The 23,334-nt window shown below is 45.1% G+C and overlaps 2 protein-coding genes across 2 annotated transcripts; both read left to right on the top strand.

The window, feature by feature from the left end:
* The first annotated feature begins 742 nt into the window (after positions 1-742).
* LOC142457873 (olfactory receptor 13J1-like) lies at positions 743-1,681 on the top strand. The gene has a single exon (XM_075558970.1). The coding sequence runs from the start codon at positions 743-745 to the stop codon at positions 1,679-1,681; it is 939 nt and encodes a 312-aa protein (XP_075415085.1).
* A 17,663-nt stretch (positions 1,682-19,344) lies between these two features.
* Positions 19,345-20,283, top strand: LOC142457872 (olfactory receptor 13J1-like). The gene has a single exon (XM_075558969.1). The coding sequence runs from the start codon at positions 19,345-19,347 to the stop codon at positions 20,281-20,283; it is 939 nt and encodes a 312-aa protein (XP_075415084.1).
* The last annotated feature ends 3,051 nt before the right edge of the window (positions 20,284-23,334 follow it).

The following is a 23,334-nucleotide window of genomic DNA, read 5'->3' as shown; positions in this document are numbered from 1 at the left end:
GACCTGTCGTAGGTGTTTCAGGAAATCTCCAGATGATTCCATGCGGAGAACTGGTGGCTTAGTGGGCACCCATTGAGCTGTGATACGCCAGGTCCCCAGATCAAAGTCAGCAGCTGCTGTGCGAGACAAAGACGGGCTGTCTACTCCCATCAAGAGATCCAGTCTCCGAAACCCACAGGGGGAGTTCTAGCCTGGCCTCCATCGACAATGGCAGTGAAAGAGCTACTGCTGTAGCAGGTAACACGTGAGGGTCTTTATTCCACTCTACTGCTTCCCAAATTGTGTTCCTAGAACACTGCTCGGAAAACTGGCGCTGGTGTTCCGAGAAAGCGGGACCCCTGGTCAAATCAGGGGCAGAGCACAACACGCTCGACATTGCTCTTGGAGAGTAACCACTCTGGGAAACCGGACAGTAGAGAACTTGAGTTACATTGGATTAACCCAGAGGTTCTTCAACAATTCTTAGAGAAATGCCTATTGAACCCAATCCTTGTTTTTCAGATGAATAATCTGAGGTCCAGAGGGGCAGAAAGAGATCGTCTACAGTCACAGAGCTGGAAAAGAGGCTAGCAGTCCACCTCCTCCCAGGACAGGCTCTGGGTGACTGTACATCGTCATCCCCTCCTCCCAGGACAGGCTCTGGGTGACTGTACATCGTCATCCCATCCTCCCAGGACAGGCTCTGGGTGGCTGTACATCGTCATCCGCTCCTCCCAGCCTGAGTCTCTCCAAACCCTGCAGCATGGATGCGTTCAACAGCACACAGGTCTCTGAGTTCTTTCTGAAAGGCTTCTCTGACTACCCAGCCCTGGAGCGCCTGCTCTTCCCGCTCTGCTCAGCCATGTACCTGGTGACCCTGCTGGGGAACACAGGCATTGTGGCCGTGAGTGTGCTGGACGTCCGGCTGCACACCCCCATGTACTTCTTCCTCAGCAACCTCTCCATCCTGGACATCTGCTACACATCCTCATTTGCACCCCTGATGCTGGTGCACTTCCTGTCGAGCCAGAAGACCATCTCCTTCACTGGCTGTGGGATCCAGATGTGTCTGAGCTTGTCCACGGGATCCACAGAATGCCTGCTGCTCGCCATCATGGCCTATGATCGCTACCTGGCCATTTGCCGGCCTCTCCAGTACCCCGTGCTCATGAGCCACCAGCTCTGCCTGCTGCTGGTGGGACTGGCCTGGTCCTTCGCCCTCCTCAAGTCAGTGACGGAGACAGTCATTGCCATGAGGCTACCCTTCTGTGGCCACCACGTGGTCAGTCACTTCACATGTGAGATCCTAGCAGTGCTGAAGCTGGCATGTGGTGACACATCAGTCAGTGAGGCCCTCTTGCTGGCTGGCAGCATTCTACTGCTGCCCATGCCCCTGGCACTCATCTGCCTCTCCTACACCCTTATCCTGGTCACCGTTCTGAGGGTGCCCTCAGCTGCCGGGCGCCGCAAAGCCTTCTCCACGTGCTCGGCTCACCTGACCGTGGTGGTGCTGTTCTATGGAGCTATCATCTACACATACATGAAGCCCAAGACCAAGGAAGCCCATGTTTCTGATGAGGTCTTCACGGTCCTCTATGCCGTGGTCACGCCCATGCTCAACCCTGTCATCTACAGCCTGCGGAACAGGGAGGTGAAGGAGGCTGCCAGGAAGGTGTGGGCCAGGGCCTGGACCTCCAGGTGAGGCAGCGCAAGAATCAGCGTTGGTAGGACTTCTGAGATGGTCTCCATCATTTCCCTTCAGGGAGTTCAGAATCCAGGATAAGGTACTGAGTATACTGCCTTTATCCCCCAAAATTCCCAAAAGTCAACACCAAGCCCCACTGAAGCTACCACAGAAATAGCTCATACCTGGGCCTTCTGCTCCTTCCGCTAGCCTTGTCTTAGGCCATATCTCATTATGAATCCCTCCTGGCTTGCCTCCAAACTTTCCATCTTTCCCCTAGAGAGATTTGTTTGAAAAGCTCACACTAAACTCTTCAGGGGGGCATGCAAGGCCCCACAAACCTAATGAACACCCCCAGCCTCTGTCTCACAGCTTCCTTCCTCCCACCACCAGCCAGATGTGCGTCCTGGTGCCCCCACACCACCCAGTACTGTGCCGTTCCTGGGCTCTTCTACAAAGCAACCTCCTCTCAGCAGACAACTACCCTCTCTGGCCCTAGATAAAAGTAATGTCTAACTATGAAGGCTCACCTCTAACGCCACCTCCACCAGGAAGCCTCCCCACTTTGCTCCGCTCACTGCTCCTCCTGCCACATTGTCAGTGTTCTTCCAGTAGAGAGAGTCAGAACCCACTCCCTCCTTAGCTCCAGCCTGCCCAGTCTCGCACCTGAATGCAGTTCTTCAATGAGCACATTATTACAGTGGTGCTTATGGCAGAGCCCCGAGTCCTCCCTACATCTGAGCAGAACTGGCTAGGAATTCCCAGATGGAAGACACAGCCTAACTTAGTGGGCAAGATGAGGCCAGAGTCAAAGATGTTCAGATCGATCCAGTCCCTAGGACACTAGTTTCCCAGAGCCCTGCTCATGCCCACTTGGTAGCAAAAGTAGCCTTCAAGCTCTGGTGCAGCTTGCCGCCCTCTTCCTCAGCCCAACCCAGGTCCCCACATCCCCGCCCCACCTGCTGCTCAGCCTCTTTCCAACTCTCCTTTCTCAGGGAACCCCTAGGAGAAATGGACCCTGGGGGTCCCTGGTCACAGAGCACCTCCCTTCTTTGGTCCTCTGTCCTGGAAGGTAAGCAGGGGCTCATTTGTGCTTATTTACTTGTTTCTAGTGAACCCGTGGCACACGGGTTTCACCACATCTTTGCAAAATAGAGGTTAGGTCAATGAGTTGCCCAAACTGTAATTCCTCTTTGATTATGTTTGAGGATAGAGTTTCCACAGCAGGTTGGGTGTCTGTCTAACCACTGGCATACACATTGCTCTGTGACATTGTAAAACCCAGGTGGACTTTCCACTGCACATTAGTGAGGAAGCCCATGCTTACCTTGCTTATTGGCTGCTCCATCCCACACAGGGACTGTCCATTGAAAGATACTTTGATTCTGTAGGCAGGTGCTCTGTAGTTTGGGAAAGAGTCAGCTGTTAACCAAACTTGGTGTGAACAATGTGACATTGTTCACTGCAGATGGGGAAGCAGGCCCGAGGAAGCCTGTGCTTACCTTGCTTATTCATGGATCGGACGCTGCCTCTGGCCTCAGGGAAGCACCTCTAGGATGAGTGAGCTGGGCTTCCCTCTGCTCCTCTGGTTCCTGACGGCATGGGCTTGGTGTCCCTCCCAGGCCCTCTTCCTGCCTCCTCTGCGAGTCAGGAACAGGCCCATCGAGGGCACATGGGCGCACCGCCTGCTCTCGGCAGTTCCTAGCCCAGGGAGGGAAACACAGGACCCTCTCGGTCACCCAGCTGTGACCTTCTGCTAGGCCCTGGACGCCATGACAGGAGTCTCCCCTGGATCCTATGGATAGTGGGGGCTTATTCAGATGTACTTTTAGAAAAGTTATTGGCTAACTACCATTCCTCATCCATGAATTTGGTGGAGTGTTTGTTTTTTAATGGAATGCCTTTTGTCAGTTAAGGCACAGTCAAATACAGTGATATCACACATTGCTGTTGGGGGGGGGAGGTGATGAGAATAAATGAATACAAACTTCCTGGAAAGGACGTTGGACAGATGAACCAAATTCCCAGCTCCACAAAGGAGAAGGAAAAAGTAAAACTCCATGAAGAAACCAGTCTGCGGTACTAACAGCCGACTCAGTTTTCCCAAAGTGGGCAACACTGTCCCCTGGGGTGCTGCACCAATCCAAAGGGGCTGTGAGAGCAGATACCTATTCTTTATTCTGAATTTTGTGCTACAGTATAAAAGTGTTTACTTGCTGGGGGTGGGCACCGAGGGTTGGTTTGTTTTCCTTTAAATGAGTGGTAGTCCAAATAAGTTTTGGAGCCTGTGGCTCACAGGAAGCAGGGCTCCTTATAGCCCAAAACTGTGAGAATGAGAGAGTGCCCAACCATTCTGACCAGGAAAAGACTAGAAGGTCCCAGGTAGAAAGGAGGAAAATGTAGAAAGAGAATCAAATTCCTATAAAACACCAGACTTACTAGATGAGTAGAGACTGCAGGACTAGAGACCGTCGCCCATGAATGTCTCTTTACCTTGAAGTTGAAGCTACGACCAGAGGTCACCTTTCAGTTAAATAACAGATTGGCTTATAAAAAATTTTTAAATCACCAATACTGCTTTAAATAATGAGCTATAAAGACCTCACTGGAAATATTTTCACAAAAGGAAACATATGGAAGTGTGAGAAGGGCTCTAAGGGGGTGGTGGTATAATTGGCAGGAAGAAATTAAGAGACAGACAAAGGTTTTGGGGTCTCACCTCTGCCATGAGTTCAGGATCCAGGTCCTCACAGAGGGAGAGATCGTGTATTCCTAATATCAGCTCCTATACTCTCTTGGGGCATGGAACCCCCCCCCCCCAATGACAGGTAACCATACACATCGCTAAGTGGGCTGTACCCTCACCCTAAAGGTCCCTGAGTTCACTGGAAGAGTCACGGACAGCAGTGCTGGGGCAGGAAGGGGAGGGCCTGTCCCCTGAGCAGGGAGAGCTCCTGTAGATAAAGCTGCTGGGCAGAGAGCAACCAGCCAGGCGCTTATAAAGGTAAAGGCAGCAGTATTATGGGAGGATACAGTGGGGAACAATATTAATTATGATAATGTGATTAGGACTCATCTCTAGCTCATAAGTCTGAAGGCTTCCTTCCACCCAGAATCCTGGCCTGCGGACTTCTTAAAATATGAAAATAAAGAATTCATCCACCTCCACTTTCTTCCTGATCCTCAGTTTCCCACACAGAAGCAAGAAGGGGAAGGAAGCTAGACAAATGAGGGGGAAAAAATGCCCTTAATAGAAAAACTGTTAAGTGGGGACCTAATTTGCTGTGTAAATTTTCACCTAAAGCACAATCTTTTTGTTTGTTTGTTGTTTTAATTTTTGAGCTCCTTTTATCTAACATCTGGACTTCTAGAAACCAAATATATATTTTTAATTAGACACGCAGGTAGAGATATATGAGGATAAATATATGGACATATTAATCATAACATTAGCCGCACTAACAAAAAATGTTAATAACCTAAATGTACAGTCTTTAAGAATTATTTAAATAAATCCTTCATGTATCCAAGGATGCCACTAGAATTCAACATTGTACCAAAAAAATAATAATGACAATTAATGGATAAAAACAAAGTAGGATTCATATCAGAGATGCAAAGATAGTTCAACATTAGAAATACAGTCAACATAATCCTAAAATAAGATAGCCACATGCTCATATTGATCAATGGAGTAAAGACATTTGACATAATTCAACACCCCCTCATAATAAAAACTCAACAAAATAACAATAGATAAGAAATTCCTAAACATAACTAAAAAGATATTTGCAAATTCAACAGCCAATATTATTCTCAGTCGAAAAAGACAGAAAACATTCCCTCTGCACACAAGAAACAGGTAAAAATGCCCTACATCAACACTGCAATTCAATACAGTAGTGGAAGTCCTTGCTACATCAATAAGGGAAATCAAGGCATTTAACTTTATATGTAAGAAGTAAAATTATCTCTATTTGTACAAAACATGATCCTATAAAGATAACCTCAGAGACATAACCAGAAAAAAATTAATTAAAGGCAACAGCAAAGTGTCAGTTTACATCTTATGAAAATCTGTCAGGTTCCTTTACGATAACAATGAGAACTCTGGAGGGAGGGGGCAGGGGAAGAAGTAGGAAAGCAAGACTACTTACAATAGCCACGCAAAAAGAAATATTTAGGAGTATAACTAACCAGATCATGCAAAATTCTTCTACAAAAACTACTACAAGAAATTGAGACTTTGCCCACGGATAGAAAGACGTACTATTGTGAAAGTGTTAATACTACCCAAAGGGATCTAACCTAAGTTTTAACAGTGTTCATTAAAGACATGGAAAAACTAGTCACCAGCATTAGATGAAAAGAAAGACTCGGCACTTCCTGGAAGGTGGTGACTGTGTAAAACATACCAGAGGGACTACGCAGAAATCAACCCAGGAGAGATACTAAAAGGGGAATTCAACACTGCTGGATCGCAGGAGGAGCATCAAAAAGATAAGTAGACACAGACCCACAAGGTTTTAAGGGGCTAGAGGTTTTGGCTTACCACAGTGGAGACAAGCTAGGGTTTGACCTCAGCCCCGCCACTGTTTCGGGCAGAACCAGGATCATTTGGAGCTGGTGCATGGCTTTATCTAACCATAGCCAAAGCTTGCCACCGCCTCAGGGCAGGGATTAAGTCCTTGCAGCCCCACAGGCAGGGATTGGGGCTGAGCTACATTGTTACTTTTGTTTCCTTCTCTTTCATCTCTTTATCCCTGCACAGTCTCGGTGGGCTTAGTTGATATTTTCCTCTTTGTCTCTTCCTTGTTCCCTCACTGCTAACCTCCAAACCACTACCTTAGCTTAGGGCACTTACTCCTGCCCTAACTCAGGTGAATTCCACCCTGTGCACCAAGGCTGGGGAAAGCCTAGCCGACCTCCACCAAGAGATATTCCACCTAACTTCTTCCTGGGGAATTGTGGCCTGTGTGGCTGGGGGAGTGCCTATTTGTCCTTTGTGGGCCCATGTGACTGAGGAAACTTCCTCCTGCCTACCTTAGGGCGTTACACAGCCTAAGGTAGCTCAACCAACACTTGACAACATTTCACACTGCTGCAGGAACCTCTGCCCAACTTCCGCAGTGATCTACCTGACCAGGGCAATTCTGCCAGAATTTGTGGTGTTCTCCAACAAAGCAGGCAACACACCAGCCTTCTGGGGCACTCCCTTGAGAGAGAAGCCACAGGAGGATAAAGTGGTAGGCTAATTCTATAGCAAAATTAGTTGCAGGCAGTTCAAAGAAGCATTCCGATGAGTCTCCCAGAGATAGCCAATGCTCTCCAACTCCCTGGAAAATGGCACCTGGCTCCTCTAAAACAATGCAATGCAAACAGCAATAAACCCCAATGACTTCAACGAAAAAACAGGAGAAACAAAGGCAATGGCAGAAGATGTCCTGATCCTAACAACGTGCATAGAAGCAGACATTTATCTGCCACAAAAATAAATTTTCAAAAAGCTGCTTGGAGTCATACAGAATATGAGGGAAACAATGCAGAAAAATGATGAAATTATAGAAGAGATAAAGTCCATATATGAAAAGAAAGTATAAGAGCAGAGTGAAGAGATAACAAAAGTCAAAAGCAGACTCACAGACCTAGAGAATCAACTGGATGAATCAGAGCTCCACACCAGTGACTTGGAGGAAAACCAAGCAGACTTTAACAAACGCAGAAAAAAAATCCAATAAGATCATTAGAGAAGCTGAAGAAAACCTAAAAGCTATGCCTGATGGTATGAAGAGGAACAGCATCAGAATAATTGGATTACCAGAATAAGACATAACAAAGAAGTCATCTGCAAACTTCCCCAGCATAATGAATGAAAACCAGGCAACCATTCAGGATGCTGAAAGAAAACCAGCTCGACTGAATCCCAAGAAGAAGTCACCAAGGCACATAATAAGCTATCCAAATTTGAGGAAAAAGAAAAAATCATGAGAGCAGCTAGGGAAAAACAAGCAATCACATATAAAGTTTCCCAAATAAGAATATGCTCAGACCTATCAGCAGAAACTATGAAGAGGAGAGAGTGCAGTAACATATTCCAAAAATTGAAGGAAAACAATGCAAACCCAAGAATACTCTACCCAGCCAAATTATCTATCAAGATAGATGGAGAAGTAAGAGTCTTCCCAGACAAGGAATAACTCAAAGAATACGTTAGAAGAAACCAAGCCCTACAAAAAATCCTTGCCAACCCAGGATGGACAGAAGAACAACATTCACCAAGCAGAAATAAGAGACCGCCACATAGAACAACCTCACCGAGAGGGTAACAAAGAGAAAACAGACCCCAAGATAGCATTGGATTAAGGATGGAAAGAAGTCAAGAATGATACAAACACATGCACAACACACTAATAAGAAAGGAAGGTAGGAAAACACCCAACACAAAAAGTATAAGATGACATCACAGAGTCCACACATGGAGATAATAATACTGAATATCAATGGACTGATCTCTGGAATTAGAAGACTGGGGCTAGCAGACTGGCTTTGAAAACACAGCCAATCAAACTGCTGCCTACAGGAGACACGTGGCAAGGCTACAGACAAAAATTGCATGAGAATCAAAGGCTGGAGAAAGGTATACCAAGGAAACAGCGATTCAAAACAACAACAACAACAACAGTGGTTTAATCCTAATCTTAGATAAAATTGACCTCAAAGTGCAAACCATAAAAAGAGATAAGGAGGGACACTACATAATGCTCAAGGGAATGGTAGACAAAGAACCACTAAGCATTGCAAACATATATTTCCCGAATGAGAGACCAGCTGAATACGTCAGCCAAACACTGCAAAAGATGAAAACCGAAATCACAGCCTCACAATTATGGTGGGTGACTTCAATACACTGCTCTCTGAGAAAGAAAGATACAGAGAAAGAGACTCAACACGGAGGATAGAGATCTAAACTCTCCAATTAGACAATTTGACCTGATAGATATTTACAGAGCTTTTCATCCAAATACAAAAAAATCACATTCTTCTCAAGCCCATATGGCACATATTTGAAGATAGACCACATGCAGGAGCATAAGACAAATATACATAAATTTAAGCACATTGATATACAGACCTCTCTTTCTGACCACTACAACATAAGACTGGAAATCAACACAAGGAAGATGACAAAAACAAGAGCAAACAATTGGAGGATGAATAACTCTCTATTGCAAAAGGAGTGTGTACTGGCACAGATCGGAGATGAAACTAGAAAATTTCTAGAAACCAACGAGAATGAGAACACGACATACCAAAACTTACGGGACACAACAAAGGCAGTTATTAGAGGAAGTTTCATAGCAAAAAAGAAGAAAGTCTCATGATTGATATACTGGGACAAAATTTACTACTAGCGCAGAGTCACCAGGATAATCTTACGAATAGCAAAATAAAAGAAATAGTAAAAATCAGGACTGAGATTCAGGAGAGGGAAAATAAGAAAACTATGGGGAAAATTAATGCTGCTAAAATTTGGCTCTTTGAGAGGATAAACAGAATCAACAGACCACTGACAAACCTAACCAAAGAAAGGAGGAAAGAAATTTCAATAGCAAGAATGGGGGATGAAAGAGGGGACATTACAACAGACCCTAATGAAATCAAAAGGATAATTACACAGTACTACGAAGGACTGTACTCCAATTAATTTAATAACTTGGAAAACTTGGACAAATTCTTGGGAAAACAATCCTTCCCTAGACTATCCCCATGGACGTAAAAAATCTCAACAGACGCATATGAATAGAACAGATAGACAAGGTTATTAAGGGATTACCAACAAAAAAAATCCCTGGACCAGATGGCTTCACAGGAGAAGTCTACCAAGCATGCAGGGAAGAACTGACACCAATCCTACACAAACTATCCAAAACATAGAAAAAGATGGAAAACTCCCAAACTTCTTCTATGAAGCTATTATAAGTCTGATTCCAAAACCGGGGAAGGATCCCACAAGAATCGAGAATTACGACCAGTAACCCTAGTGAACATTGATGCAAAAATCATTAACAAAATACTGGCTAATAGAATACAAAAGTATATAAAACAAATAATTCACCATAACCAAGTGGGATTCATACCAGGGATGCAGGGATGGTCCAACATACGAAAGACCATTAGTATCATTCACAACATTGACATGAAAACTATAAGAATCACATATTAATATTGATAGATGCAGAAAAAGCATTCGACAATGTCCAACACCAATTCCTATTTAAGACACTAGCGAAGATAGGAATGGAAGGAAAATTCCTCAAGACAATTCAAGCTATATAGGAAAAACCAACAGCCAAAGTGGTAGTCAATGGAGAAAAGAGTAACACAATCCCACTGAAAAAGGGGACCAGACAACGATGCCCCTTGTCCCCACTCTTATTTAACATCGTACTGGAGGTTTTAAATAACAGCATAAGGCAAAGAAAAGACATCAAAGGTATTCGTCTGGGGAAGCAAGAGGTGAAACTATCTTTATTTGCAGATGATATGATTTTATATATGGAAAATCCCTAAAGCTCCACAAGGGGAATACTGGAAGAAATAGAGGGGTTTGGCAGAGTGGCAGGATCAACAAACAGAAGCCCATTGGACTGCTATACACATCGAATAAGACCACAGAAGAGGAGATAAAAACGGTGGTATCCTTCACAATACCCAAGCACAAAGTGAAATATCTAGGAATATACCTAACTAATAGAACAAAAGATCTATATGAGGAAAACTATAGAACACTATTACAAGAAACCGAGAATGACCTCAACAAATGGAAGAATATCCCATGCTTGTGGATTGGAAGACGCAATATAGTAAAGATGTCAGTTCTGGCCAAGGCGCTATATAAGTTTAATGTAATCCCAATACAATTACCCTCATGTTTCTTCAAAGAAATGGAAAAACTGATTACCAACTTCATATGGAGAGGGAAGAAGCCTCGAATTAGCAGAGAACTCCTCAAGAAGGACACAGTGGGAGGGCTTGCTTTACCTGATTTTGGCACATATTATACAGCCACAGTGGTCAAAACTGCATGACATTGGTATAATGACAGATTATACCAATACCATAGACAGTGGAAAAGAATTGAAAACCCAGAAATAAAATCATCAGCATTACAGACAACTGATCTTTGATAGGGACCCAAAAAAATATCCAATGGGAAACAGATGCCCTCTTCAACAAGTGGTACTGGAAAAAAATGGATATTTACCTGCAGAAAAATGAAGCAAGACCCTTATCTCACTCCATGCACAAGAATAAACTCAAGGCAGATCACAGTCCTTGAAGTAAAACCCCAAACTATTAGGACCATCAATGAAGGAATTGGGACCAACTTGAGAACTTTGGCACAGGGAATACAGAGGCTGTCAGAAATAGGGAAAGACACAAACACAGAGGAGGCACAAATTGACAAGTGGGACATACTGAAGAGAAAACACCTGTGAACATCAAAAGAATTCACCAAGAGAGTAATAGAGTCCACGGACTAGGAAAACATCTTTAGCAATGACACATCAGACAACGACCTTATTACTAAAATCTACAATACTCTGATAGCTTCCAAAAAGAAAAAAAACTAACCGCCCACTGAGCAGGTGGGCAAAGGAAATGAACAGAAATTTCACAGGGGCAGAAATCCAAATGGCCAATAAACATGTGAGAAAATGTTCCCGATCTTTAGCCATAAGGGAAATGCAAATTAAAATGAGATAGCAACTGACACTCTCAAAGACAGCCCAATTCAAATAATCAGAAAGCAACAAGTGTTGGTGGGGCTGTGTGGAGACAGGAACTTTCATCCACTGTTGGTGGACCTGTAGGTCTGTACAGCCACTAAGGAAATTGATCTGGCGATATCTAAAACAGATGGAAATCGAGTTACCATAAGACCCAGCAATCCCCCTACTGGGTATATACCCAGAAGAGGCAAGAAACAAACCATGGTCAGGCATCTGTGCTCCAATGTTCATCACAGCACAGTTTACAATTGCAAGGAGTTGGAAACAACTCAAATTTCCATCAACTGACCGATGGATTAAAAAACTGTGGTACATACATACAATGGAGTACTACGCAACATTAAAAAACAGTGATGAACGTATGAAGCATATCACCACGTGGGGAGAACTGCAGGAAATTATGCTATGTGAAGTAAGCCAAGCACAAAAGCAGAAGTACGACATGAGTCTGCTGAGGTAAGCTTAAAAAAATGCAAATGGGGCATAGGGAAAAGCTACTGTATACAAACATTCCTGGGGTGAGGACCTGGTAGGATGGCAGGGGCCAGACCAAATCCAGGGATACATATGGTAGCCAACTAAAAAGGAACGGGGAAAGGGAAAAAGTGGGTAGTGGGAGAACAGGGCACTAACCCACCCAAGGGGAGGGTATTGTTTATATTTCCACAGGGAAAGAGGGACCAGACTTCAACCCGGTGCTCCAAGATGTGAATGCAACATACTGGCATGGAGTAGGGAACCAGTGGAAAGTGCTGAGGGGCCAGCCCTAATCCCAACTACATGGACAGCTGCCCTTCCCCTCCAGAAGAATTTATTTCAGAGGACAGCACTGAAGCTGCAGCTCAGGGAGAGGTACATGTCTGATCAGAGCACACAGGAGCAAATGTAGAGGGAGGAAGAGAGAGTGGAGCACATCCTGGCCCACCAAGTCTTGAGGATGATATTCCCGCTGAGAGCAGCCAATCTATAGGGAAGACCAGATGGCTAGCCCCATTATGAGACACGACATCCCTCACTGACTCATAGCCCTACAGGGGACAACACTGGAGACACAGTGTGGGAATTACGCCCGATCTGATTCCACCACACCCAGGTAAAACACTAAGGGCATGCAACAGAACAGGAAGGGGAACAGAGCAATGAAGTCTGCAGAGAAGAGCAAAAATAGACTTTGGGGCCAGGGCTTGGCACCCCATCAGACTCGACTGGAAAACACTCTTAAAGGCCAACAAATGGACCTTGAACTAGCTACAGGCTTTTCTTTCTTGCTGTTGTTGGTTTTTTGTGTGTGTCATTGGCTTTTTGTTGTTGTTGTTTTCTTTTCTTTTGTTGCTTTGTTTTGCTCTGTCTTGTTTTTGTGCATGTTATTATCTCCGCAGGTCTGTCTAAAAAGATAGGCTGGATGAACAATCTGGAGGAGAAAACAATAGGACCGATGGTTCCGAGGGGATGTGAGAAAGGGGGGTGTGGGGGGAAAGGAAATGATGTTAACAAACCCAGGGCCAAGGGAACAACAAGTGATCCAAATCAGTGTTGAGGAGGGTGTAGGAGGCCTGGTAGGGTATGACCCAGGTTAAGGTAACCAAGAAGAATTACTGAAACCCAAATGAAGGCTGAACATGATAGTGAGACAAGAGGAAAGTAAAAGGAAATAGAGGAAAGAGCTAGGAGGCAAAGGGCATACATAGAGGACTAAATAAAGGCATGTACATAGTAAATATACTTATATATGAGGATGTGAAATAGATCTATGTGCATATATGTATAGTTTTAATATTAAGGTAGCAGATGGACATTGGGCCTCCACTCAAGTACTCCCTCAATGCAAGAACACTTTGTTTTATTAAACTGGAATTCCATGATGTTCACCTTCCCGACTCAATCGCTGAAGACAAAGCGGGTGCATAAACAAATGTGGTGAAGAAAGTTGATGGTGCCCAGCTATCAAAAGATATAGCACCTGGGGTCTTAAAGGCTTGAAGGTAAACAAGCGACCAACTAGCTCAGAAGCAACGAAGTCCATATGGAAAAGCACACCTGCCTGTGTGATCATGAGGTGTCAAAGGAATCAGGTATCAGGCATCAAAGGACAAAAATTCATATCATTATGAATGAGTGGTAGTGCAGATTGAGGACCCAAGGTTCATCTGTAGGCAACTGGACATCCCTTTGCAGAGGGGCTGCAAGGAGGAGATGAGCCAGTCAGGGTGCAATGTAGCATCGATGAAACACACAACTTTCCTCTAGTTTTTAAGTGCTTCCTCCCCACCCCACTATCATGATCCCAATTCTGCCACAAATCTGGCTAGACCAAAGGATGTACACTGGTACAGATAGGAACTGGAAACACAGGGAATCCAGAACAGATGATCCCTTCAGAACCAGTGCTGAGAGTGGCGATACCGGGAGGGTGGAGGGAGGGTGGGGTGGAAAGAGGGAACCTATTACAAGGATCTAAATATAACCTCCTCCCTCAGGGATGGACAACAGAAAAGTGGGTGAAGGGAGAAGTCATACAGTGTAATACATGACAAAATAATGATAATTTATAAATTATCAAGGGTTCATGAGGGAGGCAGAAGTGGAAAGGAAGGGGAAAATGATGAGCTGATACCAAGGGCTCAAGTGGAAGGCAAATGTTTTGAGAATGATGATGGCAACAAATGTACAAATGTGCTGACACAATGGATGGATGGATGGATTGTGATAAGGTGTACGAGTCCCCACTAAAATGATTTTTTTTAAGGAAAGAAAGCCTAAAGACTGGGGAAAAAATATTTGGAAATGACATGTCTGAAAAGGGACTAAACTCTAAAATGCATAGAAAACTTTACTACCTAAAAACAAAACACAAACAAAAATTGCTATTATCTTTTAATTCCATTTTCCATGAACTTTTGGAAATGCCTTTGTATGGGATCAAAAGGACAATAACACATTAAAAGATTCGCTTTGAATGGGTCAAGGGCAATTAATTCATGCTACTGAAGAAAGAGCATGTAAGAAAGAGGGGGAGAATAGCTGCATGACACAAAGGCTGGTCAATATAGGGAAGGAAGTCTACATGCGGAAACTGTTGAAATGCTGTGCTTCATTGTATGCATCAACAAAAACAAGCTCTTTTAATTTAGAGAGGAAAAAACACAACCATAATGAGGTACTACTTTATATGCACTAAACCAAAAACCACCAGCCACTCTGAGGAAGAATAATTCTCGTAAAGCGTTACGCTCTCAGGAACTCACAGGGTAGATGTGAGTCAACAGCCACTCAATGGCAATAAGGAGTGAAACCAAAGAAATAGAAACAGAACTCAAATCAATTACCATCCAGTTGATTCGGGCTGTGGAAACGCCCTGCGTGTGGGTTTCCTGGCTGTGACAACACAAAAGCAATCACCACGTCTTTCTTCTGAGGCACCTCTGCGTGAATTCCAACAACCAAACCTTGCAGATAGCTGAGCACTTCACAAATTGCCCAAGCCTGGGATTCGATTTTTTATAAAGTTACCTACAAATCCTCTTGTCAGCTGCCATCGTGAGTTGACCCTCAACTCATAGCAACCCAGACACAACAAAAGGAAACGTTGTCCAATTCTGCACCAAGTTTAAAATAAAGTGAACCTATTTGGCCTCCAAATCGGCTGTAGATCTCAGATAGAATCTGGATATAATCTCCAGGAGGAGCCAGAAGATGCAAGTCCTAATCAAAGGGAAGGGATACCAGGTGAGACATTGGTCTCCTGGAAGAGCTATTTGCCCTGTGAAGTCCGAGACTCAGGCAGGGCATTCAGTGTCACACGGCCACGCCTGAGCCCTGCTACAGGTTCAGTAAGGGACTGGGCTCCTGCTACTCCAGTGTTCCAAGCTCCAAGGGCTTTCCTGCTCTGATGTCCTCCAGTCTTGGGTGCCTTCTTCCATCCAGCGAGTTCAACCGTAACATGCTTCCCGATTCACCACTCACTTAAGATTCTGTGAGATGTTCTGGAAGGAAGGGAATGGATCCTTCTATTGTAGAACAAGACGTGTGGATAAGTAACCCTGACAAATATCTACCATCACAAAGTAATATCTCACAGGAAGAAGAAACTAAAATTCCTTTAGGTCAATCAGTACTAATTGATAATAAAAGTCTCACTGGAATGCCATCTTCTTGAGTCACCAGGCTGAAATGGCAGTAAGCCCTTTATTAAGACAAAGAGGAGACAGAAGAACCTGCCCAACATATCTCTTTGGTGACAATCTGATTGCCTTTTCACCGCTGAGGCCCCTCTGTGGAGCACGGCCAGAGGAACCTTGAATTGAAAAGGTTTTCTTCATGTTAGCAATGGCTGTGATATAGATAGTCTTGGAAACACTGAACTTCCGGAGTCTAGAGATTTGCACTCACTTCTGTTCATGTAATATTTTGGAAATATTCTGTGGGCATCAAAGTGTGCTAAATATAATACTATTTCTTAAGGGAGTCTGGGATATTTTATACATTATTAACCATTCACAATGCTTAAGCTAAAAGATAAGTGTAATTTCTTACCACTGATGAAGTATTCTTCAGTTTAATCAAAATGTACATTTCAACAATGATAGAAATATGTGAGGCATTGTGTATTTTATTCTCAGGTTTAAACCCCTGAACCTGTTCATTCTGAACAGCTCTGCACTTTGTACTGTCCAGTGTGTATTGAAAATCCTATGAGAAAGTCTCTATATTCGGAAGTCAGTTTATATGCTATAGTTTCAAATTATTAGATTATTAAGGGTAACCATTGAAAAAAAGATCCCTGTGAAAACTGAGCCAACATCTAACTCCCCATCTACAAATCAACTCTGACCATCATTTGTTCCCTTACTGATTCAATCATTTTTTAATTTACTCCTTCATAGTTGTTTATGCGCTTCATTGTTCATTGATGTATTAATTCCATAAACCTTCCTGGGCCATCTCTGGATGGGGACTGTGAGGATGTGGCCCTGGTCCTGAAATACTTTCTCAAACTTTTCCACACCAATTAAGACTGCAACACAAACTATATAATTGGGTCTTTGGGACATCATCCCTGAAGCAGCCCAAACTTTTTAATCTGAGGACATGTATATATTTATATATATCCTCCATCTAAATCGCCTTGGGGTTAGATAGTCCCTTGGTACACAGAGAGCTTCAAAAGGTGCCTCTTCACTTTGCAAATTATTTATGGGAAGCTGTCAGCCAGGATGTAGTGGAGAGATGCTGGGCCTGGGCTGAGGGTCTTACTTGTCCAGGAAGGAGCTGGGAGATGCCCAGCTCAGGGAGTCCTGGTGACTCACAGTATACTATAGGATGCTCTGTGTACCCTTCAGCCAATGAGAGGGGGGTTAGGATCATCCATATTAGATACCTGCAGAGTGAATTCTAAACACTTTGCATAAATTTACTAAATTTTAATGGCTACCATGACTTTTCTCAGATTCCTTCAAACACTGCATGACCTCTAGGAGAGTCTGGGTGTGTTTTCCCAGTGTAGAGGGCTGGGTCAGTGAAACCCAGAGGCCTGCCCTGTGGGGTCTCCAATGTGGAGGAGACTGCCCAGGCCTTCATTGCCTGCAGCCACTGAAGAAAGGCTCTGCTCTCAACCTTCTGAAACGCCCTCCATACAGCCAGGGCCATGAGTCCACACGACCTGAAGGTGAGCAGAAAGTGGGGGTGGAGGAGAGGGGAAACTGGACTCGGAGTCAGGAGGAAGGAGAATTCCTGGGGCTTAGGTCCCTCTGTAACTCATTTCTGCCTCTGGGCCTCAGTTTCTGCAGATGTAACGGAGGGTGGTCTAGCTGCTCTTGAAGACCCCCCTCAGGTCTATACACACAGGCCCTGGGTCGGCAACCAGCTGCTCGCTCTGTTTACCACAGCATCACGAACGAAAGAAAGAAAGAGGGAGAAGCTGGATGTGGTCAAGTGGGACGTTCAGCTTAGGCTGTATCACCTGACAGAGAAGCAGAAGGGAGAGGGTATCCCTTTCAGACTGGCACCACAAGGGCATGGATAGGGGGTGACCATGAGCATCACCCTAGTGGTGCAAACACTAAACCATGGGAGAGGGCACCGATGGGCACTCAGAATACAGGAAGATGCCTCCTGGAAGATGCCCCCCTAGAGAGACGACTTTTGAACATGGTTGAAGTAGGATGTGACCAGGAATAGGAGGAAGCAGAAAGGCTATTTGGGCGGTCTGGGCACATCTTCTTGGTTCTCCTTTAGAGACCAGCAGTCCACAGCACCCCACCACAGGCTCCTCCCCACCTCACCCTCAGATCCCTCTCCCCACTGAGGAGGGAAGGCAGATCAGGGCCTCAGCTGGGAAGCAAAGCTGCTCTGTGCCCTTGTCCTGCTCAGGCTCCTCCTGCTGCTGCTCCTGCTGGGCGGGGTGCTCCTGCTCTAGGGCTGCTCCTCCCTGGTGACACCTGCCAGGGCCCTGCCTGCTGGTGGTCTCCTAGGGCCGTGGGGTGGACACAACAGCCTGTGGACACATCTTTGCTCATTTGTCCGCCTAGTATCTAGCAATGTGATCACTTGAATGTGAAATAAATAAGCAGGTGAATAATAGAGGGAGGAAATTGACTCAGACAAGTAAGACCCTCAGCCCAGACCCAGGGTCTTCCCACTACATGACCACGCAACAGGCCAGGTGCCTCTGAGCACCAAAGAGAACTTGACACCTGCCCTTTGGTGGGTAAGAGTATGATGGGGAGGATGTGAGAGAAAGATGCTCATGTAGTTGAGGTAACATTTGGGGACAGGGATGAAATAAACATCAGCTCTGAACATAGTGCACATGTGCCACTGCTGGGAGGAGTAGATTATACAACACTTGGCCAGGGACCCACTGTGTGAACTCTGTTTCCCCACCTGCAGAGGGCGAGACTCAACCAGCTGATCTCTGAGAGTATTCCCATGCTGATGCCCCAGGAGTTCTCGAGACCCAAGGGTGCTGGGTTGGGTGCAGAGTAAGCAGGAGGAGGGCTAGAGGACAGAAGTAGAATGTAAAGGTTCCATGTGCCCATGGTGATGCACAAGGCTGGTCCTGGGGGGGACAGATGGCAAACCCAATGATGGCTTGGCGTCTAGGAGCAGTCTGTCTTACCCCACCTCTACCCCCTAATCCAACACATGAGGTAGGATTTGTGCAGGAGATCAGAGTTGACCCAAAGGCACAGGTGAGATTTCTGGGTTCTGAGGACCAACAAGGGTATTCCTAAACATGGGGAGAGAGCAAGCCAAGGCTCAGACTTCCTTCAAGTCAGCAAGGTTCTGAGCACCCCAGGTATCCCCAACACAGCCCTATGAGGACCACTGAGCTGCATGATAGTATTAGGACCACCACTAGGGGGGAATCTGAGGTAGGCACAGAAACTCTATTTGAACACGCTCTCTCGGATGAATGCACAGCAGATACCATGTGGGCATGTTGATTCCAAGCCCTTACTTCCCACGCTGTGTTCTGAGAATGCTGATCTGAAAAGGGGGCCCTGGGGCTCTGTGGGAGCAGCGCTCCCAGTCAAGTCCACTCCGAGAGCTCGCACACTCTACGCTGTTCTGCCAGAGTCCCGGGCAGAAAAAAGGCTCTGGTCATGCTGGTCGTGGGGGGCTGGAGCTCCATTAGTTGGATCCTGGAATTGATTTCTCAGATTGCTTGCTGACATTTCACCTTAACACTCTCTTAGAGAAACACTGGTTGAAATCAATCCTCCCTATTTTTCAGATGAATAAACTGAGGTCCAGGGAGGAGAAAGAGATTGTCTAAAGTCAGAATTAGAAAAGAGACTAGCAGTCCGCCTCCTCCCAGGACAGGCTCTGGGTGACTGTACATCGTCATCCCATCCTCCCAGCCTGAGTCTCTCCAAACCCTGCAGCATGGATGCGCTCAACAGCACACAGGTCTCTGAGTTCTTTCTGAAAGGCTTCTCTGAGTACCCAGTCCTGGAGCCCCTGCTCTTCTTGTTCTGCTCAGCCTTGTACCTGGTGACCCTGCTGGGGAACACAGGCATCGTGGCCGTGAGCGTGCTGGACGTCCGCCTGCACACCCCCATGTACTTCTTCCTCAGCAACCTCTCCATCCTGGACATCGGCTACACGTCCTCATTTGCACCCCTGATGCTGGTGCACTTCCTGTCAAGCCAGAAGACCATCTCCTTCACTGGCTGTGGGATCCAGATGTGTCTGGGTTTGTCCACGGGATCCACAGAGTGCCTGCTGCTCGCCATCATGGCCTATGATCGCTACCTGGCCATTTGCCGGCCTCTCCAGTACCCCGTGCTCATGAGCCGCCAGCTCTGCCTGCTGCTGGTGGGAGTGGCCTGGTCCTTCTCCCTCCTAAAGTCAATGACAGAGACGATCATTGCCATGAGGCTGCCCTTCTGTGGCCACCACGTGGTCAGCCACTTCTCCTGTGAGATCCTAGCAGTGCTGAAGCTGGCATGTGGTGACACATCAGTCAGTCAGGCTCTCTTGCTGGCTGGCAGCACTCTGCTGCTGCCCATGCCCCTGGCACTCATCTGCCTCTCCTACACCCTTATCCTGGTCACCATTCTGAGGGTGCCCTCTGCTGCCGGGCGCCGCAAAGCCTTCTCCACGTGCTCGGCTCACCTGACCGTGGTGGTGCTGTTCTACGGAGCTGTCATCTACACGTATATGAAGCCCAAGACCAAGGAAGCCCATGTTTCTGATGAGGTCTTCACAGTCCTCTATGCCGTGGTCACGCCCATGCTCAACCCTGTCATCTACAGCCTGCGGAACAGGGAGGTGAAGGAGGCTGCCAGGAAGGTGTGGAACAAGAACTGGACCTCCAGGTGAAGCCGGCCCGTGCTCAGCACCAACAGAGCTTTCTGGTTAGTAGGCGAGGCCCTCACCTGCTTTCTGGCAGCCAGAAGCAGGAGAGAAGCCACAAGTCCAGTGTTTCTGTGCCAGAAAGACCCCAGAAAGGAGCACCAAGTCCCCCTTGCCCATACAGAGAAACAGACCATAAATCGTCCACTGGTCCTTCCCCTGGTACTGCTCTAGAGCACATCTCAGCATCAATTCTTGGACATTCACACCCGCCTTCTTGACTGCCCTCAATATTTCTAATCTCTCCTCCAGGCGACGTCTGTTTGTAAAGTCATACCACCTACTGGAAGGACGCATGGCTCCCACAGCTCTAGGAAAGTACATAAGCCTCCAGACCCCACTAGCTGTCACGCAGGACAGACGCCCCAGTCTTCTGCCCCTCAAGCTCTTCCTCACACCACATCCACCAACCAAATGTGTGCCTTGGTGTCCCTGTCCCACCCAGCTCTGTGCCTTTCCCACATGCTTCCCACAAGGAAATCCTTCCCAGCATTCCACTGCATAGGTGAAAGCACTGTCTGACCTTGAAGACCCAACTCCAACACCACCTCTGCCAGGGACCTCCCCACTTTGCTCTCACTGAGCAACTCCTGCCATATTTCGCTATTATGCCTGAAGTGTCTAGTCCAGCTTCAGCCGTGGTCAACACGAGACCAGGCAAGTAGTTTTCCAATAGATAACTCAGTATTTTAAGGGAGGCGATAAAGCTTAGAATCTTCCCCACCTCTAGTGTCCTTTTCCTGGCGCCCAGGCATCACCTGGCTGTGGTGCAGCTTGCTCTATCCTTAGCTACCGCCCTCCCCCATTGGGGTCCTAACGTTCCCTCTGTCCCACGTCTCTCAGCCTACACTTTATTCTAGACCTTAGAATAAATTCTAGCACTGTAGCTCTTTATCCTAAGTACTACAGCATAAAGTGTTTGGCTGGTGGTGGGCACTAGGATTTTTTTGTTTTGTTTTCCTTACAAAGTGGATGCTCATCCGATTCAGTGCTTGAATCTGTGACCCAAGTGAGTGGTGGCTCCTTCTAGCCCAAACCCCTCAGAATGAGAGTGTGCCCAGTGACCACGATAAAACATGTTGACCAGGAGCACACTAGAAGAGCCCAGGTAAAAAGGGAGAAAATCAAAGAAAGAGATTCAAATTCCTATAAAAGACCAGACTTGGTAGATGAGTCAAGATTACAGACCATCACCCAAAGATGCCTTTTTACCTTGAAGTTAAAGGATGTCCAGAGGTCACCATACAGTCAAATAAAAGATTGGTTTATAAAATAAAAAATATTACCCATGAAAACTATATTTTTCTCCAAATGAAACCTGCAGAAGAAAGGAAAGGAGGGTATTGGAACTACTTGATAATATATTCAAAAAAATTCAATTTAGATACTTCTAGCAGTTCAAGAGAAATATCAAGAAAGAGGTAGAAAATTCCAGAAAGCCACAGGCAAAACTTTAGAAGAATTCATGAAGGTACCAGAACAAATTCACCAAAAAAAAAAAATTAGAACCTATTCAAAAACATCAAGTAGATAGCCCTAAGATTAGTATAAATATTTCAGAAATAGATAAGCATTGAAAGGGCAAATAAATAAAATAAAATAAATGCAAGAGTGAATTAGTGAGATGAAAGACAACTCTCTCATTACCAATCAGGTAGAGGAACAATCACCAATTAGAAACAAAAAGAAATGAAGAAAGCATAATGAATGCGTAGGACACCATCAAGAGGAACAGCATATAATCAGAATTCCAAAACAGGATCACACGCTTGCACACACAGCTCAGAAACACCAACAGTGTTTCTGGGGGAAAACATCCTTAACACACCACTTCTGATGAAGGAGAGGACAACTAGAAAGAAACTCAACAAAGACACAGAAGACTAAGCAACACAATCAACCAACTTGACGTGATCATATACAGAACATTCTGCCCCTATGTTGTATGTAAAATTACAACATACATTGTTTTCCAAATTACATGGAACATTCTCCAGAATAGATCACAGGTTAATCCACAAAGCAACCTCAATTAATTTGAAAACATCAAAATACTATAAAGCACCTTCTAAGATCACAATGGTATAAAATTAAATATCAACAAAAAGAAGAATGGGGCAAGAATCACATACACAGAAATTAAGTAACACCCTTCTTTAAAAACTGCTGGGTAAGGGGGAAATTTTTACATGTTCTTATGCTTAAAACACACTCACACAGACAAAACCTTTCCAAATCTTGGCACACGGAATAATTTATAGCAAATAAAAATACTCATCAAAAAAGAAGAAAGAACCAAATTGCTACTATGACCCAATACCTCTAACAAACAGAAAAAGAGCAGCAATATAACCTGCAGCCGCCAGAACAAACAAACAATGTAGACTAGACCAGAATTGAATGAAACAGAAAAACCATAGAAAGAATAAATAAGACTATACATTGGTTCTTGGGAAAGATTACTAAAAGTAACAGACCACTGGCATATCTAACAAAGGAAAAGAAGAAGGTGCAGAAAACACAAAAAAGAAATAACATTCGTGTTGTCACAACAGTACCAACTGAAATGAAAAGGACAATAGCAGAATATAGCACAGAATTATATTCCAATTAATTTGAAAGCCAGGAAGATAGGGACACATTTATACAAGCACACTACCTACCTACACAAAGACAGACTAAATATTTGGACAGATCCATAAAAAAAGAAGAAATTGAGCAGGTCATTTAAAAACACAACAACAAACAGAAGCCAGACAAGTTTATTGGTAAACTACCAAACATTCAGAGTAGAGCTGACGTCAATTCTATTCAAACTAGTTGAGATTATAGAAAAGGATACAATACTCCAAAGTTCATTTGGGGAAGGAAGCATACCCCTGATAGCAAATCCTGGCAAAAACATCACTAAAAAGGAAAATTGTAGCCCAACACTCTCCATGAATGGAGATACAAACATGCTCAACACAACCATGGACAATAGGGTTCAACTTTATATCTTTAAAAGATGGATAAAAA

The sequence above is a fragment of the Tenrec ecaudatus genome, chromosome 10, assembly GCF_050624435.1.
Source record: "Tenrec ecaudatus isolate mTenEca1 chromosome 10, mTenEca1.hap1, whole genome shotgun sequence".
Classification (NCBI taxonomy): Eukaryota; Metazoa; Chordata; class Mammalia; order Afrosoricida; family Tenrecidae; genus Tenrec; species Tenrec ecaudatus.
The sequence above is the reverse complement of the archived record's forward strand: the minus strand, read 5'-3'. Positions and strand labels throughout refer to the sequence as shown.